General features: G+C 29.2%; 2 protein-coding genes across 2 annotated transcripts; both read right to left on the bottom strand.

Annotated features, from left to right (window-relative positions):
• Positions 1 to 3,008: 3,008 nt before the first annotated feature.
• On the bottom strand, positions 3,009 to 9,216 carry LOC113874455 (polyamine oxidase 5-like). Its single transcript, XM_027512676.1, has 11 exons — positions 9,212 to 9,216; positions 8,609 to 8,687; positions 7,180 to 7,344; positions 6,984 to 7,072; positions 6,730 to 6,843; positions 6,381 to 6,468; positions 6,191 to 6,276; positions 5,705 to 5,807; positions 4,510 to 4,607; positions 3,678 to 4,107; positions 3,009 to 3,320 (listed from the first exon to the last, which is right to left on the bottom strand). Exons 1-11 carry the CDS (start codon positions 9,214 to 9,216, stop codon positions 3,009 to 3,011), a joined length of 1,569 nt encoding a protein of 522 aa, XP_027368477.1.
• Positions 9,217 to 13,851: 4,635 nt separating this feature from the next.
• LOC113847623 lies at positions 13,852 to 15,075 on the bottom strand. The gene is made up of 2 exons (XM_027476843.1): positions 14,667 to 15,075; positions 13,852 to 14,460 (listed from the first exon to the last, which is right to left on the bottom strand). The coding sequence occupies exons 1-2, from the start codon at positions 14,906 to 14,908 to the stop codon at positions 14,130 to 14,132; spliced, it is 573 nt and encodes a 190-aa protein (XP_027332644.1). The 5' UTR covers positions 14,909 to 15,075; the 3' UTR covers positions 13,852 to 14,129.
• Between the last annotated feature and the right edge of the window lie 6,260 nt (positions 15,076 to 21,335).

The following is a 21,335-nucleotide window of genomic DNA, read 5'->3' as shown; positions in this document are numbered from 1 at the left end:
ACAAGTAATAATTCCTTTTCTTTTTCTGAGCAGTCCCATGCTCCATCTTCATCAAAGGTAACATCTCGGTTGATAATTAACTTTTGAGTCTCTGGATTGTATAGCTTGTAGGCTTTTGTTTCTTCACTGTATCCTACAAAGATGCATTTTTTTGTCTTGTCATCGAGCTTCTTCCTTAGTTGATCAAGAACATGTGCATAAGTAATACAGCCAAAAAATTTTAAGTGACTGAGATTTGGTTTTTTCCCGCTCCAGGCTTCTCGTGGAGTTTTATCACGAACACTTTTGATAGGACATATATTCAAGATTTAAACAATACAAGTCACTGCTTCTGCCCAAAAAGTCTTAAGTAATTTCTTACCATGCAACAATTGTTCTGTTCTTTCTTCCTGTCACCCCATTTTGTTGAAGAGTGTATCTGACAATCATCTGGTGCTTACTACCATGCTTCTTCAAGAAATCATCACAAATAATATACTCTGTACCTCTATTAGTTCTTAAGATTTTCAGAGTATGATCACTTTGTCTTTCAACATATGCCATAAAGGTTTTGAGCGTATCACAAGCTTCAGATATATTTTTTCAGAAAATAAACTCATGTCTTTTTGCTGAAGCCGTCAATTAAAGTAATAAAATATTTATTACCTCCATTGGATGGAATATCCACATAGGACAAATCAGAGTATACCAACTCAAGTGATTTTGTAGCTCTCCATGCACGTCCTTTTGGAAAAGGGTCTCGATGCTTTTTACCTATTACACAAGCTTCACACATTTGATCAGGAGCTTGGATAACAGGCAAGCTGGTAACCCATTTTTTATTTGCAAGAAATTTGATGCTTTCAAAGTTGAAGTGTCCAAACTACATGTGCCAAAGCCAATTATCATCAACGGTTGTAGCTTTACAACATAAACCAGTATCATACCTAATGTTCATTGAAAATAGATAATTCCTTGACATATTTGTTTTTGCTAATAGGCCCATCTCTACATCATTTATGGTGCAACCATTCTTGTTAAATTTCAAGTCATAACCTTTCTCAGCAAGTTGTCCCACACTTAGAAGATTCTGACATATCTTTGGTGCATAGAATACATCAAAAATATAATTCAGAGATCCATCTTTCAATTTAATGGCAATTTTTCCTTTCCCTAGGACTTCAAGCTTTGAATTGTCACCAACCTTGACTGAAGTGTGGTAACTTTTATCTAAATCAAAAAATAGTTCTTTTTTTCCGCTTAGATGATTACTGTATCCTGTATCTAACAATCATTAGTTGTCATTTTTATTAGCTACTACATGACTTGTTGTAAGCACCATGTTTATATCATTTTCACTTTCTGCAACTCGGGCATGACTCTCTCTAATATTCAATGTTTTAGTATGACATTCTCGACTATAGTGACCATACTTGTTACAGTTATGGCACTGAATATGAGATTTTCATTTAGTTGAAATTGTCTGTACTTTTGACATTTATGACATTGAATATTAGATTTATTTTGAAATGAGCCATTAACTCATGTAGCTTGGCTTGAGTCAGATTGATGATTCCTCCCTTTTCCTTTGAAATTCTGACCTCTTTGATGATGGTTCACCCTTCTTTGCACAGGTCCCTCATTTCTTACGTTTGTTTGAGCTTTTAATGCTTCTCAACTGTTCCACTTGACTTTTCGTTCATCCACATCTCACGTGACTCTAAAGATGCTTGCAAATCATTTAGAGTCATTGTGTTGAGATCTTTTGTTTCTTCAATAGCTGCTATCACGTAATCAAAACTAGTTGAATGGGTGCACATGATTTTCTCCACAATTTCTTTTTCTTTTATATCATCTCCATTGTTTTTCATTTCATTGACAAGTTTGTCCATTCGTGAAAAATAGTCACGAATGTTTTTTCTCTTCCTTGCTCCATCAGCTCGAACTGGCGTTTTAAGCCTTGCAACCTCGTTCGTTTGACTGGATCAACACCTTCATATGTTTTGAGTAAAATTTCCCAAGCCTCTTTTGCTATTTTAGCATGAAAAATTTCTCAAGAACAAGTAGCTCCACAGGTTGACAAATAAAAAATAAAGCCTTTTCATTAAGTAGACGATTTTTATCTACTTGTTGAATATCAACTTTTCCTTTAACTCCTTTGGTTGGTTCAATAAAACCATCCTTGATGATTTCACCATAACCACTACTTTTTAAACATAGCTCCATCAATCGTTTCCACATGGCAAAATTTGATTTGCCATCAAACTTGAAGACAGTTGTTTGCACTTGTTGAACTTGGTTTGTTCCCGTGATTGAACTTGCTGCCATTTTGATACAACAAGCTCTGATACCAAATGTTGGCAATTAAAATAAATTGCTTTGTTTGGAATAGAGATCCAAATAAAATTATGAGTATTCAAAGAACAATTTTGGACATACAAAATATTTTTGTATTAAAGAAATAATACAACACTCAATACTTTTGGCTTTGTTAATAGTCAATTTACACACTCAAAGTATAACACTACAATAACTCAAAAGGCTTCTTACAAACACTCAAGCTTGTTGGAGCTTCTTTTGCTCTTTTCTCTCTAATTTTCTAACTTAAACTCACTTGATACCTTACAATGACATAAGTTTCCTATTTATACTAGATAAGAGCCGGTTGCTAGATTTATAATACTGTGTATGACAACTAATAATATAATAAGCATTTGACTATTCAAAGCATCTATGATGAGATTACAACTTGATAACTTGACTTTTTTAATCTTTATATGTTGGCTATTTTAATGACAATTAAACAACTTGACTTTTTTAATCTTTATATGTTGGCTATTTTAATGACAATTAAACTGACATCATAATATCTAAAATTGGCAAGTAATCTAGTAGCAAATTTTGACCAATCAAAGACTTACTAATTAAGCTTTTCTTGAAAATATTTTAGTGGATTCTAGTTGGCCCAAGTTTAATTTCTAACATACATAAATGTTCACATACTAAAAAAAATTAGGGAAGTACACAATTCAGATCCTAGAGATTCGAATAGGTATAGTGGTTCCAAGTATTTGATGCCTAACAACTGGAACTAGAGGAAGAATTTGCATGTGGCCTTGTAGATATCTATGACAATTTTCAGCAGCCATCATCCCAGCAGAGAATGCTCCATGCACAGATCCCTGGTGATCATCCATGCTAACAGCTTCCCCACCAAAGAATAGATTACCCAATGGTGCACGGAGCCTGTCATACACATCATTTGGCTTCCCCACTAAATCATATGCATAACAGCCTAGAGAGTTTGGATCTGTTCCCCAACGTGACACAAGATATTGAACCTACAATGGTCCAACAAAACTTCAAATTCTTATCAACAATTAAAAGTTGTTCCATTTTGTTTAAGAACACATTTTTTATTAATTTAAGAACAAAAAAAATTATATATTATCACATAAAATGTCAAAATAATAAAATATTTTTATTAACTTTAGCTTTTAAAATTGAGTTTAAGTGAGTAATAATAATAAAATTTTATTGAAAAAAATATTTGTCATGCATTTTTATCTTTAATATATTATATAATAAATATTTTTAATAAAATTTTATTATTATTACTTACTTCAACTTAGGGTTGAATTACTCCTGAAATTAGATGCAGAGAATAGAGAAACACATGACATGAGAAGTGAACTTACAGGCTTAGAAGCCCGAGGAAACATGTTCATGAGATGTTGCATGGCAAAATTTGCTGCTGACTCATCAGATAGCATCTCAAGGTCATAGGCTGACCTGCCAGATGCCATATATACAAGAATTGGATGCCCAGTTGCTTTATGGAGATTGAGAAAATAACCACAGGCATAAGAGGTGGGTGCAACAATACCCAGAACTTCTACATTAGGCCAAAACACTCTATCAAATCTTAGGGCAATCTTGTTTTCATTGCCCATACCAACATCTCTAATTGCATCAACCTTCCAATCAGGCAGCTTTGGTATAAATTCAATTAAATTGGCCTTAAGAACTCCAATAGGAACAGTTATAATTGCAGCATCAGCAACAAAGTTTCTTCCATCCTCAACTGTGACCATTACCTTATTGTAACCATAGGATATCTTGGTCACCCTACATTGTGAGGTTTCACAAAAGGATCAAAACCTGACACCGTAACCACAATAAGAGGGGAAAGGACAACAGAAAAAAAAATAGGGATGTATTCTCATTAATAATAGTCTCTAAAAAATAATGACAATGAACTCCACATATCTGCTAGTTTAAATTATAATAAAGTGGGTGCCACATGAAATATTTCTAATTAACAGAATGTTTACTTTAATTTTCATATCAAAATATTCATTTATCCTGGGCATAATATTTTCCAGGATCCAAACATGGCATCTCCGAATCTGCAACATTCTTTTTTTCTCCTTTCTTTTCTGCATGTTCTGACACAAAACATGAAAAATGATCATGTGGCTCGGTTGTGCAATAAATTACTAAGTTATTCAATAAATTACGATGGCATACCTGTGGTTCAAGCGTATATCAAGATCTTTTGCGAGAGCTTTTACAATAGGATCATATCCTTGCACCATTAGTCCATGACCACCAGTGAGAACATGCTCCTGTAAGAAAAATTAGTAACAAGAACAATATAAGCATTAATTTGAATACTAAATAACACTCAGTTGATCTTCTATATATAGATAGAATACAACAATAACCAAATTTTCGTAACAGATCGTATGTAATATAAATTTTATCAACATCAACCAACGGTATTACCTAATGAATCAAAGGTCTCACGGACTAATAATACACAAGTCATATCGCATATTATAGTTAATATTGTTCAGCAAAAGATTCTTCACAAGAAAATAAATAGATATTTTTCATATTAGTACCCAAATGAGTAAAAAGGTTACCGATGCAGGAAATACTTATAATATGATTATGCAAACTGTTCCATGTAATTTATTAGGCTTATAAAACTATCCAAATTTGTCCAAAAGATTGAAAATTTGACCCTGACCCAGCTATCAAATGGAAATTCTATTAAACAATCATTTGGATTTGATTTTAGATCAAATATCTTAGGCAAGTTGACTCATCATCATCCCAGTTCAAAATCAATTTAATTATTTCAAACGTTCAAATTTGCTTTGATTACTTGATGAGCAGGTTGATCTTGCAAACTCAAATTCAAATAATAGGTTTATCTTGTACTTTCATGAACATGTCCCTTTCATTTTAAAAAACACTGAAGATCTAAGATTCAAAACACAAAAGAGAGTGAATTACTTCATATAATTGCAGCAGAGTACCCCTACACCTCAACATTGTTCAAATGTTGAATTTATCCCTTGAAAATAATTTCTTAGTTTCCTCAAATTATATGGCACCTATATTTTACATAGACGACCTTTGACATGAGTGACAATTTATTATGCGAAGTTCATATGTCAAATGAAAAATGTCAAGTAACTTACTCAACCAAATTACAAATCTTTTTAATTGACTCTTAATTATTTGTGTTACTTTATTTCTTTCCTTAATTTTAACGAAGTTTAGAATTGCACAAATTATATAATGCTCAGTAGGAAGCAATAGTGTATCCGTTTAATAAAAAGTTAGCAACTATGAAAAAATCAGAAGATAGACTAGGGTAGAAATCTAAGGGAAAAAGGATCTTCTATCCTTCAACTAATGTAATGGAACTTGCTTGATCCCAGGTTTTTAGTGATATCATATCTGCATCAGCAGCAAACCAGGCTTCCATTCTGCATATATACCATTGCAACACTTCATGTGCTAGTCCTTGTTGCCTGCTAAAAGAATTTTCAGTTATAAAGACAGATTTAAACTTCAAGCCTCAATGCTTATACATTATTATTACCTCCGTTCCTATTTATAAAAAATAACTACTAAAATTTTTCTGGTCCAAAATATAAGAAATAAAGATAATTTCTAAATTCATTAATTGTTATATTCTTTTTATACCTTTATTTATCGTAAGATTTGTGTTAACAAGATACTCACTTTTTATCTATATAATTAATATATAAGACATCAATTAATACTTTGGATATTTCTAGAATTTACCTATGACAGCCTATGAGTGTGACTACTTTTATTGATTTCGATAATTTAGGTATTTGTTTCTCATAAATAGGATTGCAGGTAATATATTCTCTGATCATTCTCTTACCGTAGTTCAGGATGCCGATTTAACACAATTGAAATTGCTTGGAGAATTGGCATGTCATCAGGATGCTCATCCCTCACTTTCCCTGTCTAGAAATGTCAACAGAAAGCCATCAGATTCCAGTTAAGTTATTCACAATTGCATTCAAGATTGAAAAGAATCACAAGCCATAAGCAACAAATATCTTCCTTACCTCTGCCAGAATCCTCTTAAAAGTGTCTCCAACTTCCATCACCATGTGTTGAGGCACTTGATGACCATCAATGTTAAAAAGTATACAGCTAGAAAGATGAAATGCTCTTACTAGAAAGCAGTAATAATGGTAGAAATACAAAAGTTTCATATGTTTGACACCTATTAGAAAATCATGCATGCTTCATTTTCATGAGGTTGAGACTCATAAAGAGTTATAAATTTGTATAATCATTTAAATTTCAGTTAAAATACAATTGTTCCTGGTTCTAATCACTACATCATGTACTTTCAAATACATCAGTCTTAAATGAATTGTAGAAGCATGAAGAATAAGTCTGAATCCTTACCTTTCCAAATCATGGTCATATAAGACAGAATTATCACCACTGGTACGATATAATGAAAGTCCTAAACCACATATCAGGGGAGCCAAGGGATTCTCATTGCAAACACCATGTAGCCTAGAAAATATCAATAAATATATAATAAAATAACAGCTAAGTTATCAAGTTCAGACTCATTTCATTGTCAATTCTTCATATTCAAAGAATAAAGCATATTTCACCTGTTACTAGGGTTATTTTTCACAAGTTGAACTTACCATGAGGCTCCCATATCTACTGGACAACCAAAGGAGTAATCAGTGTAAATTCGACCACCAAGCCTATCCCTTGACTCTAACACAGTCACCTAACTCAATGGTGAGAATAAGCAAAAGCATAAAGCACGAGAAAATCTTTCCTTTGACCAAATTAAAGAGTAAACAAAGATGAAATGTAATGAAAATGATATTTCACCTTAAACGATGCATCCTGCAGACAACGTGCAGCAGCAATCCCTGATATTCCAGCACCGATAACAATAACTGTAGGAAGAGAATTGCATTGCTTCTTGACATGCGAGGAAACTGTGCCTGGTGTGAAAATCAGAAGGGAAAAAGTCCTTACGCTTAAGAGAATGAACTAAATCAACCACATAAATAGGAAACCACCAGTACATAAATGGCATTCTATCCCATTATATATATCTACTTTAAAGATCTTGAAAAAGACACACAATAAAATTTCATGGGACAATTGCATTTCATTGTAAATTAGGACAGGAAATGGTTTTTAAAGAATGAAGATCCTTGCATTATGATGCTCTAAAACAAGAACAAAATCACCGAGAAAAACAATACATTTCCCACAATGTTACCTCATCCAAAGATTAAGCTACTTTGGGTTAAAAGAGGACAAGAGTAATTTGCTGTCAAACATGCATAAATGAATTAAGAAATGTCCAGCAAATAATTTGTTGTCTTAAATTTTAGAGAAGAAGCTGTGTAATTATTTTTGAACTCTTTTGTCAAACTATTAAGTTATAGGAAAATATCCTCTGACACTAATAACTTTCAATATAGTGTTTTATGTGGCTTGATCAGGTTGAAAGTTTATTGTCGTTGCATTGACAAGAATTAAGAATAACAGAACATCCTGTTGCCACTTAATTTAGTCTTCCCAGTTTTTTATCTCAAAACAAAATCAGAACAACAAAATAAACAGGTGGAAAATCAGAATAATTTTATATCCATATGGAGTGGAGACAAATCTACATTCAAAAGCACAAATCTGAATAACATTCAAACGTGGATAATTGGATAGTCTATTGAATTGATAAAATTATCAATTTGGTATATATAAAGATTCAAGTAGTTGTCAATACAACAAGTTTCCTGCTGGACAATGGGTATATTTTTTTACCAGAAAAAAATGTTGAAATACAGATACAGTTCTTAGGTTCTAATTTCCAACTAAAACTAAAACAACTTTTTTCCCGAAATATGTAAACCAACAAAGAAACTTCAAAATTAATTTGGCTCAACTCAATGTTCACAAATTTTCTGTTGTAATGAAGGCCCAATGGACACGAAAGAATTCTTCAAATATTATGGATCTTATTTTTCTTTAAAGATTGAAATTGACAGTGACAGAACAACTGAAACTAATGCAATCATATGAAACAAATAATGGGACCCATGAGCTGGTAGTTTATCGTCTAAAACTATATTAACTGAAATTTATTTATGTACTTAGGACGTTGTTCTCTCATCTAATTTATGTTTTCACTAAAATTAAAAGAAAGAAGGTAAGAAGAAACAGCATCTGGACATAACAGTGGACCACACAAGAACATAATATGCACAAGATTTATAGTTGTGATATAAATCAATTAATAATGCCTCACCACACCAATATGTCGCGTATATGTATAGTATAGAACTTCAGTAAATACATCATACTCTTGAACAAAAACTACACTAACCCTGCATAGAAACGTGACCAAGTATGGTTTATATATGCATATACTTTAATCAAAAGTATCCATGCCACAAATATGTCTCAGTTGCTCTGGTATTTTTCTCTCTACTCAATTGGCTATTTCTTTTAGATACATCCACAATTACACAACCTGGGATACTTAGTTGCTAACAACTTATTATGTAGCAACCATCAACCACGTAGCATGATTAATATCTAATTAAGTGCATGTTTGGAAGAGCTTTCTTCACGAGAAATAATTGCTTATTTTTCAGAAGTTCTTTCACAAAGCTATAAAAAAATGAGATTTTTCCCTCAGCTTAATCAAACATGCACCAAGATCTACAATTTATGAGACGGGTCTTATGGCCAATGCAATCACTAATAGGACAATCACGATTCAAAAATAATACTATTTATACACAATATATTACTGTTATATTAGCATCCTCAACAAGAAAAAAAAGGGTAAAATCTGGAAGTTTTTAACATAAAGGTGAACAGCCAAGAGCTGTAGCTCAAATGTCACCCCATTGGGACTGTTTGATCCCAAGATCAAATCCCACCCAAGTGGTTTTGGCTAACTAAACTTTAGCCTACCAACCTCCTACAAATTCTCAAACTATTAAACCTTTCCTGTCTAATGAAAACACATAAAATGTGAACAAAAGTAAACATGGAAATAGTGAGCTCAAGGAACCATAAAAACAATGTCTATGCATATATATGATTACGAGTGAAAAAATACCAACCATCCATCAAATTGGTGGAGAATAATTCTTTTGGGCCCATAATGAACGAAAAGAAATCACGGGACTTGCAACCGGTATGAAGGTAATCAAAAGGGTGTGTTGAGATGAAACAATGGAATCAAGGAAGGAAGAAAAGGACAGATTTTTAAGATTGAAGCTTAAAAGGGTGTACAGGAATCAAGAAATTGGAGACTAATTGGAAAGAATGATTAAAAATAAGGATGAGAATGCTGGCAATGGAGCGGTTTAGATTGGAAGAGAAACGATGCTTATGAAACCAGCTCATGACTCATATGGCTAATGTGAATTTATTATTGTAAAATGAAACAATGTTTTGCCAAAGATGGCCTCAGATTTTCAGCGTCGCTTTGCATAGATAGATCAATGGTGTTCTCTCTTCCACAATCACATCACCACACGCTTTCTCTTCCTCTGAACCTCTCTCTGTAAAACCAGAGAGATCCAACGACCAACGGCTCTTCTCCGTGTATCGTAAAATTATAATGTAACAATAACAAACGACCAATCCCAATACCCGCCAAACACACTTAATATAAAATAAATATATTCATCATCCTAGTTCACCCAATTATTCACTTTTTGGGATGAACATCATGTTAAATTAATATATGTTCAGCTGACTCCTCTGCATGTCCAATGTAAATATAAATTGTAAATATGTATAGAAAGTGAAAGCATAGTTCTTATTCTACTTAATAATTTTCTTTTTATAAAAGAACTGTTGGTTTAAAAGTTTTTAAAAGTATATTAACTTTATAAAATTTCAAAAAAAAATTTATTGTATTATTTTATTTTAAAATATATAAATAAATATTTAAATTGTATGAAATTTAATATACATGACTATAAAAATAATATGAAGTTATTAAAAAACGTGAATATTTAAATTTAGAACCTTAGTATCAATGTATTTTAACTCTTATAAAATGTCTTAACCTTATTTTATATGTTTGAACTTTTATTTAAAAAATATTATTTTGAAAGGTATCCTAAAGTTAAAAAAAAATAATAATTATTCATCTAATTTACATATTATCAATTTTTACATCCATTCATTTGTTTTTCATTATTCATTTCATTGTTATCAATTCGGTCACCTCTTCTCTTGTATGTTTATTTGTTCAAAATTTGTATTGCTCCTATTAGCTAAATTTTGATTTGTCTCTTTTTAAGGTGTTTTTTTGTTAGTTTCTTCGTAACTGGTTTTATCTTCAATAGCAGTACATTTTATGTTAGTATCTTTTATAATACATGACTGATTAGTTCAGATCTCACCAATCTTTCTGATTTTCTTATAATTAATCTTAGTTTCTAAAAATAGAAAAATATTAAAAAGAAAGGTTCGATATTAGTTTACATGCAATGGTCTCTGTTGTAAATCTAAACCATTGGATATATACAGTACATAAATTTTTTTATAGAGACATGAAAAAACAAAAATTGATGATCTGTAACAACTCACAAGGTTGACGAAGACAGGAACAGGAACCTAACAACATGATTTCAAGAAAGACATGGACAATATTCCTTTGTTTATACACTTTTACAAGTTTAACAATAAATAGTTAGAAAACTGTTATCGTCTTCATGTGGTGCTTTTTTTTTCACATAGGATTTAAAAATAATATAAACTGAAATATAAATTTTCAAAATATACATAGAAATATGAGAATTTAATCATTTTCATTATCAACTTTAAAAACATTAAAAATTCAAAAATTATTTTAAATAAAGTTATTTAATTTATTAAAATTTAAAAATTATCATTTTTAAGTCTCATGTTTTTGTAATTTTTAAAAATTTATATCTTAATGTATAATATTTTTAAATTTTATATTTAAATTAATTTATTCTTCATGTTCACGCTTATATTATTATATGCTTATAATTATTTTAATATTATGTAGTTATAATTTAAGTATTAAATTATATTTGCATATGTTCTTAAATATGTGTTGAACGGAAAGTTAGTTTAACTTAAATTGTGATTTTAAATTTGGGTTTCAGTGAATATAAGAGAATGATAGACGTGGTTTATTAAATTCTTATTTAATTATTCAATTTTCAAGCCTTAGATACGGTTGATCACTTGGGCCTTGGCCCGGTTATATTTTGAATAAAAGTATTAATTGGGCTGTTTTCAAACAGGATATACTTGCATATGTAACAAAGTATTGCATGTACGACCCAAAAAACAAAAGGTAGCATTGCATATTTGAAAAAAAACAAAATATTGCATGCTAGTCTCTAAGGATTATATTCATATTGCATAATGTTTCACCCTTTTAGCAAATGTTTATGATAAAGTGATAAATTATTCAATGAGAAAAGAGTAATATTATATACCCTTTTGTTTTAAATGTTTATTTTAATTATACAAATCATTTAAGTTAAAAATTAATATTTATATATTTTTTAAAATGATGCAATTTGAAACAAAATAATGTTTTAAAAGCAATATACATTTTAAAATAAAGAAATTTTCTGGAAACATAAGTAGTATTTGTTTATTTTTTCAGTAATTAGAAATGTCATGAAAAATATAAAAAATTATATTAATTCCAACAACCACTGACAAAGAACACATTAAGGTGGAATCAATCCCATTACTGTGAATGTCCATTCAAAGTAGTTCATTGCTTATTTTAGTGGTCAAATGAGTTGATCCTTTATCTATAAAGGAGATTTATAGAATATTGCAATTGAAAGTCGATTTTGTGTGTGTGTGTGTGTGTGGCTACCCCTTTTTACTATGTGTACAAAAGTTTTTGTAAGACTAATCCACCAGTATATCTAGTAATTTGTCATTAATCAGGAGAATTTTCTAATATATTCTTATTTTAAGATTAAAATTCCTATTTAGGAGTTTTTTGGATTTAACCCTTTTTTTTCATCCTAAATGATATCTAAACATTTTGTATTAAATTTGTTTTATGCCCTGAAAAAAAAATTAGAAACTCCACTAATATCTCACATCTTAATTAAGGTATCGAGTTTGGGGCAGTTAATAATACTTCGGTTATTTAGGTATAATTGAAAATAATATAGTTTTTTCAAATTACTTTAATCTTCTACATTAATACTTATCAATTCATAGTTTATGTACCCGTTGACTTAAACAAATCTCACTTCAAACTTTATTTATCATTTTCTTTCACATTTACCTCTCCCTTTAGCATTTTCTTCATGGACATTACTAATCTTGTAGTTTTATTGCCCTTTTTGGTCAAACATTGGAAAAGTTTGGAAAGTTATTTTGTAGAGTTTAATTTTGACAACATAAAGAATTTTATATCATCAACTAATTAAAATACATTCTAAATAAAATTTTTATATTGAATATTATAAAAATTAATAAATTTTAATTTACACACTCACTTTTTTCTAATTTAAAAATAAATTTAGACCTAAAAATATAACTTAACTAAAATTTAAGATTGAACAACGGACAAATATAATTTATGTTAACTCGTCTCGCAAACACCCTCAAAAGTACAGCTTACTTATCACAACATCGAATACTTAATAGTGATAAATAATATATAATGTTTTGTTTAATTTAATCTAATAATTTTGTTAATTTTAAATTTGAAACTATTTCTTCTGTGAACCTGTTGAGTTAATATAAAATTTAAAACGTACGTTTAAATTGATAAAATATGATGAAATTTCAAACACAATGGATTTATTTGGTATAAGATGTAAACTAAAACGCATGATCTATATATCATTTGAACAAATTCAATATTTCAAAAGCTAATACAATCATGTGTCAAACTAATCGACAATTGTATTCAATTTTAATTTTTTAATTGCATGATTTATGTAAATAATTTTAATAAAATTTTATAACATATTTAACATTGTTTGATCTAAAAGTCAATTCTAAGAAAGGACTCACTATTCAGTATTCTCTGTAGTTACCCATAATTTGCCATGAATGTTACTATTCCACCTACCTGAATTACTTTCTCGGTATAAGAATCAAGAAAAATGAACCATTAAACAGTGTAATCTTATAAATACATCATAAACACGAATACATAACAAAATATTATACGCTGCGCATCATCATGTAATCACATTAACCCTTAAATAACATATCATTATATTTTATAGCTGAAAAAGGAATTTTTTTAAAAACAAATATCTTGTGTGTAAAAATCTATGATAACCTTTCTAACTTAAAGATTAGAGTTTTTTTTTATGTATATAATTACACTCACCAAAATATTTGTAAGATGCTGGAAAAGACTTAACATTATTTATTATTAAAAATATACTAATACAGTCGATAATAAAAATATAAAAAGTTTAATTTAAACTTTATCTCTGATTTATGAATTCTAAAAGTTGATGAATTATCGGGCATACCCCCTCATAGAGTTGGGACAGAAGTAGAAAGCACTTGGATCAAATTGCATATATATATTTAGAAAGATAAAAAAAAGCTGAGAGATTGGATGTATTCCTCGTTCTCTAATCTCGTTTTTCTTTTCTTTTTTCCATCTAAATTTTCCCACGAAAATGAAACTAATGAAATCAACATTATATACGTCTATACATAGGTTATACAAGACTCAGACTGAAATTTTCTAATGCCAAATCAAATAACAACTCTCAACTTTAATTTACCTAGAAAACAAAACCTTGATCTCTACTTTTTTATCCCTTTCAAACAAACAAAGCAGTTTGATTAGGAATGGTGGTGGAACTGGTAGATCTATGAGGTGGAATTGGGGGCCTACTACTCATGAAGTTATTATCATTGTCCCCTTTAGCATTAAGGGAAGAACATGAATCCCTTGAACCAGATGAATGCAATCCCTTATGAGATTGAGAACCATGCCTAGAGATAACACCCATTCCCCCTCCATAGCTTCTACAAAACTTCAACTTCTTGTTGTACGGATTCTCTGGCTTTACAAGATCCTCCAAGCTTCTCACTTTTGCTAAGGATGTGAAAGATTGTGCCTTCCCCTGGTAATACTTGGAAAGCCCCCTCCTAAACACCATCAAAGACAAAAACTTTAGAAGCAAAAACAAAAACCCACAAATGCAAATCTTATGTCTAGTAAAATTTATCTCAAGTAGAATAAAAGTTGACTCTAGTTTAAGAGAATTATGTTTTGTAATTGCATAGTAAACAAAGACCAAAACATAAAAAAAAAAAAAAAAAAAAAACTGAAGAGGGGAAGAAAAGAAGCATACTTAATGGGAAGTTGTTGAAACAAACAAGACATGTCATTCAACGATTCAGTTGCAAGCTGATCAGCTGCTGATGATGATGATGATGAAGAAGAAGCAGGGGATGTTACTTCTTCAAATGAATCAGAATCCAATGATGAACCACTTGAAATTCCAGAGTCAGAAGAAGAAGAACCAACAAGATCAAACTCATCAACTAGTCCTTTATTATCAACTTGGACAATCGTGTACTTGACCTGTTCCATCTCCAATAAATCTTGTTTCCCAAATACCCTTTCTATGTTTTCTTCTCTTTTATCTGTTGCCAACAAATAAACCACACGCAACGATTTATATGGGGCTAGCACTCAAAGGGTGTGAACATATACTTGCTTTTCGCTGTGCTTTAAATAGCATCACAAGTTCTTGTGTTGCTGAAGAGAAAGACTTGGACGGTTTATAAGCAAGGCTTTTAAGATGTTGGATAAGATTAGTGTTATTATTATTTTTTAATTTATTTATTTATTCTCATTCTGTGTTTTATCGCAATCTTTTTTGACATAAATAGTAAGATTCGGAGTTATCCGAATTCGATATTTCTTGTTCCCTCAACCGCAACTCCCACTATACCACCCTTCGTGTTCCCCCTAGCTAGACCCATCTTTGATAGGCGGTGAATAATATTAAACATCCTTTAATGTAAATTATATTTCTTTTTAAAAGTATTATCAAAGTGAGCTTGGGATTAAACTAAAAATGTTATTTTTTATTATAAAAAAATTTCTAATTTTCCTATAACTTGTTTCTATATTTCCTTTTGCTTAATACTAAATAAAAAAGTATTAAATTTGAATAATTTATATTATTAAAATAATACTTATTTGTAACTTTTTATTATAGTTACAGGCACGTAATAAACAATTTACTATTATTATTTTGGAGAGTGAAAACGAGGGGAAGAATGTGAAATTGAGTAGGAATTTGGATAAGGGTGAAGTCTTTGCATCCCAAGTGGATATCTCCAAACACTGGAAAATCGCTTTCTGCGGAAAGCCCGTTGCCCAATGTAAGTGAGTGAATGAATCGTGCGTGAATGCATGAATTAATTCCGAATTTTGCGCTCATCCACTTCGCTATTTTTTCAATCCGAACAAGTTTATTTTTAATAATTTCTTAACATCTTTTCTAAAATTAATAAAAAATATTTTATCTTAATCTATAATTTCCAATTTGAGTTGATGCCATCTTTTCATATAAAATACATTTTATATCTCACATTTAAGTCTGTGGTCACCGGGAAAATAATTGATTGTACTTACAAGAAAATTGTATTCTGGTCAAACTTTGGTTATGATGTTAAATGTTGAAATCATGTAAATGTAAGTTGTCCTTAAAAATAGATTTTATCTAATCATGATTGTGGGAGAAGGGGATTGTAAGTACTTTATTCATTTAATCTACAAATTAAAAAATAATGGCTTTTAGCAGAAAACTAACAATTATGAGATGGAATATAATTAGCGGTTAAACAGAAAGGAGATATCCTAATCAAACTTTATCTAGTTGTCACTCTGGATAGAATTTTGAGCGAGGTTACCTGTTCCTCTTTTTATATGTCTCTCTGCTTTATCCATTAAATTTAAATATATCGCGTCAATAAAAAAGTTAATAATTAAAAGATAAATTATCAAGTTTTATATTACAATTATCAATTAAATTAAAAGAAATAGCTTAATTCTAATTTCTTGCCCTATTTTGTTACATATATTTTGGTATTAGTGGCGTTGATTGGATCTCTGTTTACGTTTTTTTTATTTTTATTTTCAGTTTATTTTGACTATATTTATGTAGTTTCCATGTAAATAATGCATTTTAAATAAAAAAGATTGAAAGTAAATTTAAGAAATACATTTATTAAACAAACTTGATATTAATGGGATTTCTGGGATCCACTGCATTAGACTCTTTCCATTTATTTTATTTTATTTTTAGTTTATTTTGACTATATTTATGCAGTTTCCACGTAAATAACATAAAAAAATTAAAAAATACATTAAAATTTTTCTTTCAAATATTTAACATAATTATATTAATAAAACATACAATATTATAATTTAAGATCACTGGTGAAATAATTTCTATTACTTAATATTTTTATTACTTAATTAGATGTTACTAATCTGTCAAATTAGATTTTAAAAAAGGACTATACAATCTATTTATTCTAGGTATAGAACTGTATTATGATGGATGTAATGTAATATATTTTGAAGTTGTTTTGAGATGTTTTCGAGAAAACAATAAAACAACTAAAATGGAAAGAAACTGAGTCATCAATAATAAAAATTGGACCATGACTGAGTTAATTGATATGTTATTAACGTATATTTAAGAATATATGATTAAAAATTAATAAACTAATTTTTTTATTGAGAATTATAATATTTAATATTGTTAATATATTAAATTTAGTTATGTCATATAACTTTTAATAAAAATTGTTATATTTAAAGTCTTATATATATTCTTATATACACTTCAGAAAAAAGCGATTAATCTAATCCTGAAAGGGTGAATCGGATCAATGCTGTGGAAGTTGTGAGCGTTGAACAAGAGTGATTCACTAATTGAGCATTCCATTATGTGTCGGAATTTGGTCCACAAACGTTGGCCAATACTTACTCATCCACGCAATAGATTGGGGTTGGGTCTGCCTCAGCAAAACAAGCACATTCAATGTTAAGGGGTGAGGTGGGGCCTGTGCGAGCTTCATGGCCACACTTCATTGCAGAAACAATGCCATGGTGTTGTGTTGGTACATTCTACATCTTACGTGAGATTGCTCAACACATCACTTTTCCTACAATCACATCACCTCAAAGTAACAATTAAGTGCATGTTTTAAAATTATAATTTATAGTATTACCATAAATTTACTTATAATGTAAAACATTTATTCTTCTTCCCCTTTATGAAACATTTTATTTTTCCTATGATGATTACAAAGTGAAAACAGGTAGAGAGTTTAGTATTGTTCTTGTAGATTGGACTAAGCCCTTGTTCTTACAATGTTGCTGTTTCCATTTCCAACAGCAAATTCATAGCTGGAAGACAATTTTTTTGGTCTGAGAAGACACTTTAATTCTACAAAAACCTACTGCTAAAGCAAAACAGGCCCAGAGCAAATGCCTTGTTCACACCACCTTGCTCTTTTTATACTCTGTATCAATACATCAATGTGGACTACTTTAACTATACCATTAAATACCCCTTTTAAAATCTAAACTTAAATATAGTACTATATTGTAAAAATAGGTGCAGGCTAGCCTGACATAAGGTGCAGAAGGACTCATATGGTAACTAAAGTAAATACTATTTAAGGGTAATGAATTGTCCACTGAATTGGTTCGGCCGAAAACTTTTATCCTTCTTCAGCATACCCAATGATTTAAGCTACCAGTCATCATCACGTGGATTGGTGCACATCCTCTGCACTGACATTTTCATTAGATGAGATCAAAGTTATTACAAGCATTTATTTTATTTCAAAAAATGAATATAAATTACATCTAAAATATTGAATAATACTGCAGGAGATTTAGTTTTGTGAAGAAGGGTGTAGATCTTCTCTAGGGACATTTTTATTGGATGATATTAAGGATATTAAAAACATTTATTTAACAAAAATAATATAAATTAATATTAAAAGATACAATGGGTAAGATGCATTTGAAGAACTATCTCAAATTAATCTTTTTGTTCTTTTTTTAAAATTATTTTTTGAAGTATAATATTTTGAGCAGATGAATTGAATATTTGGGGTGGAAATTCTGGATGGATTGGGCCCGAAGAAGAGAAAAGAGAAAGACTGTCTTGATCCACTCCAGCCCAAGCAAACTAAAGCTTCTTCTAAAACACGATCAAAACACAAAAAATACAGACTCAAAAAACATAAAATAAAATAAAATAGGATGGTTTGTTAGTTTTTGCCATGGAAAATCTATTTTCTGAGATATCAATTTCAATAGAAATAAATTGCTATATGTATTAATAATATGGGTAAAAAATAAATTATAGAAGTTGGATTTTAAATTTATTTTATCATCTTTAAAATTCCTACCAACTTTTCACATAAAGCAAAATGACCTCTTTTCCTTTCCAGCAGGCTAATCCATGAATCTAGCTTTGAAAGTTTTGTTATAAATGTCTGTGTTGTTAGAGACTTGGGTAGATTTTTCACTTATATTTGACACTTGGATTTGAGAATTGTATTATTCTCTAAATAATGAATTTCTTTTATTTAGTAAATTTTCTGTTTTGAAGGTTTAATATGTTAAATCCAACATCATATATATCATATGCATAACTATTAAAATCAAATTTAAATTGATTATATAATTGATATGGACAATAATGGTAAAGTAAAAAAAAAAATTATTAATAATCGACTAAAACTAGTGTAACAAGCCCAATTGATTTAATTTGTTAAAGAGAAAATTGCCTTTTCATTTTATTAATTTTTCAAAAATTGGAATAATTTAGAAGAAATAACTATATATAATATTTATACATGAAATATTATTATCGAATCATTTATAATAACTTTTTATCTTATAATATGGAATTTTTTCTGTTAATTTAAAATGTTATATAACTTACTTTTTATGTTATATTAGTTAATTGTTTAACATATCATATGCTATTAAAAATATATATTTTATTAATTTTTGATGTAATTAGATTGAAATAAAGAATTGTGAAATTCATAACAATTTCAATTTTAAAAACAATAGTTATTTATGTAAGTCAAACTAAATATGAAAAAGGGCAAATGCATACTTCATTCATTCATGCGAGTCATCCATTAAAAATAGATTAATTCTCATACCCAAAAAATAAAAATATAGAAAATGATGAATCATCCAAATTCCGCATAAGACCATGCATTAAGATCTGGCCCTATCATAGTAATAAATAAATTTTAAGAAATTATACCTTCAATCTGTAAATTAAAACTGTAAGACTTATATTTTTTGCTTTAACCCAAGTTCAACTCTTAATGGTTTCAATTAGCCTTTCATAATCCAACTTTTCATTCTTGAAAATAATATTGTTTCTATGGGTTCAAATGACCAAAATAGTAGCAAATCATATGAAGCAGAAGAACCAGTCCACGGTGATATAATCTCTATAATCTCAGATGTGACACTGATATAAAAGCTGTTAAAAATTTCTTGAGAAAAGTCTTGTCCATCTCTCAATATAGACCACTCTCGGATCATATTTCCAGAAATGTATATGTGTGATTATATTTACAAAAATTGAACTGATTAAATTTATAAATTCATTGTTCAGTTTTCTTTTTTCACACATCCTCATCTCTCACTGTATATATTATTCTGCTTTTTTTTATATATAAAAGTGTTTAAGTAAATGATTCATAAATTTAAACTTATTTAAATAAATCTTTTTATCAAATTTTAAACTTAAACTGTTATACAATAAATTTATTAAATAAATATTTAATTAAAGTATTTATTCAAACGTGCCTTTATTAAATCTTTTGCTGTGTTAGCCCTGCCACATCATACCAAAATAAGGTTTTCTTCTCAACTCTCATCACCTATGCTTCTTTTAATTTTTTTTTTCAAATAAGTTCTCTAACATTTGAACCCCTCTTTCTGACAAATTTTCCATCTATTTTTTCCATTTTGTTTCTTTCTCTTTTCCATGTAGACATAATTAATTAAAAAATAATTAAGTGCATCTTAAATTTCTGATTGTGTTTAAAGGCATACTAAAAAATTTGTTTGTTTTTTTTGAGCCAACGCTGCTAGGGATAACCAGCACAAATGTTATGTTGTTGATCGAACTTAATTAGCAAAAGCCTAGCAAAGAGTGATTGTGAAGTATTGCTGGCTTTGTTTACACCAAATTTTTTAATTTTTTTATAAGCAGATAAATATTATTAAAACGAGTACCAAAAATACTTAAAATTCTTATGCAAAGAAAGAACCAAATTTTCAATTGACGCATCAACCTTTTTTTTCATGCGAAAATTGATTCAATACAATTAAGTCAAACACGTCAAGCTCAAAATAATTGTTCTAGCCACTCAACTCAACAAAAATTTAGTCCAAGGCTTCATATGATATGAAATATAAATCAACTGGTTATTAATTTGATTTTAAAATTAGATTAAAAAATAATAACAAATTATTTTATTATTAGTCTTAAGGTCTTAGTGACTAATTTAAAATCCTGATAAAAAAATAAAATATTTTTTTTACTACAATTAATATTAAGATAAATTAAAAATTACATGAACGAGAACATTACTATGTTTTTAATATATAATTTTTAAAATTATAATTGTATTCACAACACTTAATAACAATTTCCAGTATATTTTAAATATTTAAAACTAAAGAAATGATATATTTTGAGTTACTCACAGTTTAAATGAATTGGACATTCTTTTATATAATCAACTTCACTCCAAATAAATACTCTAAAGCTTCATAATAAGAAAAAAGTATAGGAACACATTAAAAAATTATCCTTGAACATCGCAGATAAAGCCATCATTATAACAGCTACACTAAAATAAGAAAATTATCCATCCACGTTTAGTTTAAATTGGTAAAAAAATAAGAGCGAATCCACTTAAAATGAATCTTGTTCCTAACAATT

Source organism: Abrus precatorius, unplaced genomic scaffold (assembly GCF_003935025.1).
Source record: "Abrus precatorius isolate BTA unplaced genomic scaffold, Abrus_2018 Scaffold8, whole genome shotgun sequence".
NCBI lineage: Eukaryota > Viridiplantae > Streptophyta > Magnoliopsida > Fabales > Fabaceae > Abrus > Abrus precatorius.
Note: the sequence above shows the minus strand (reverse complement) of the source record. Positions and strands in the feature narration are given on the sequence as shown.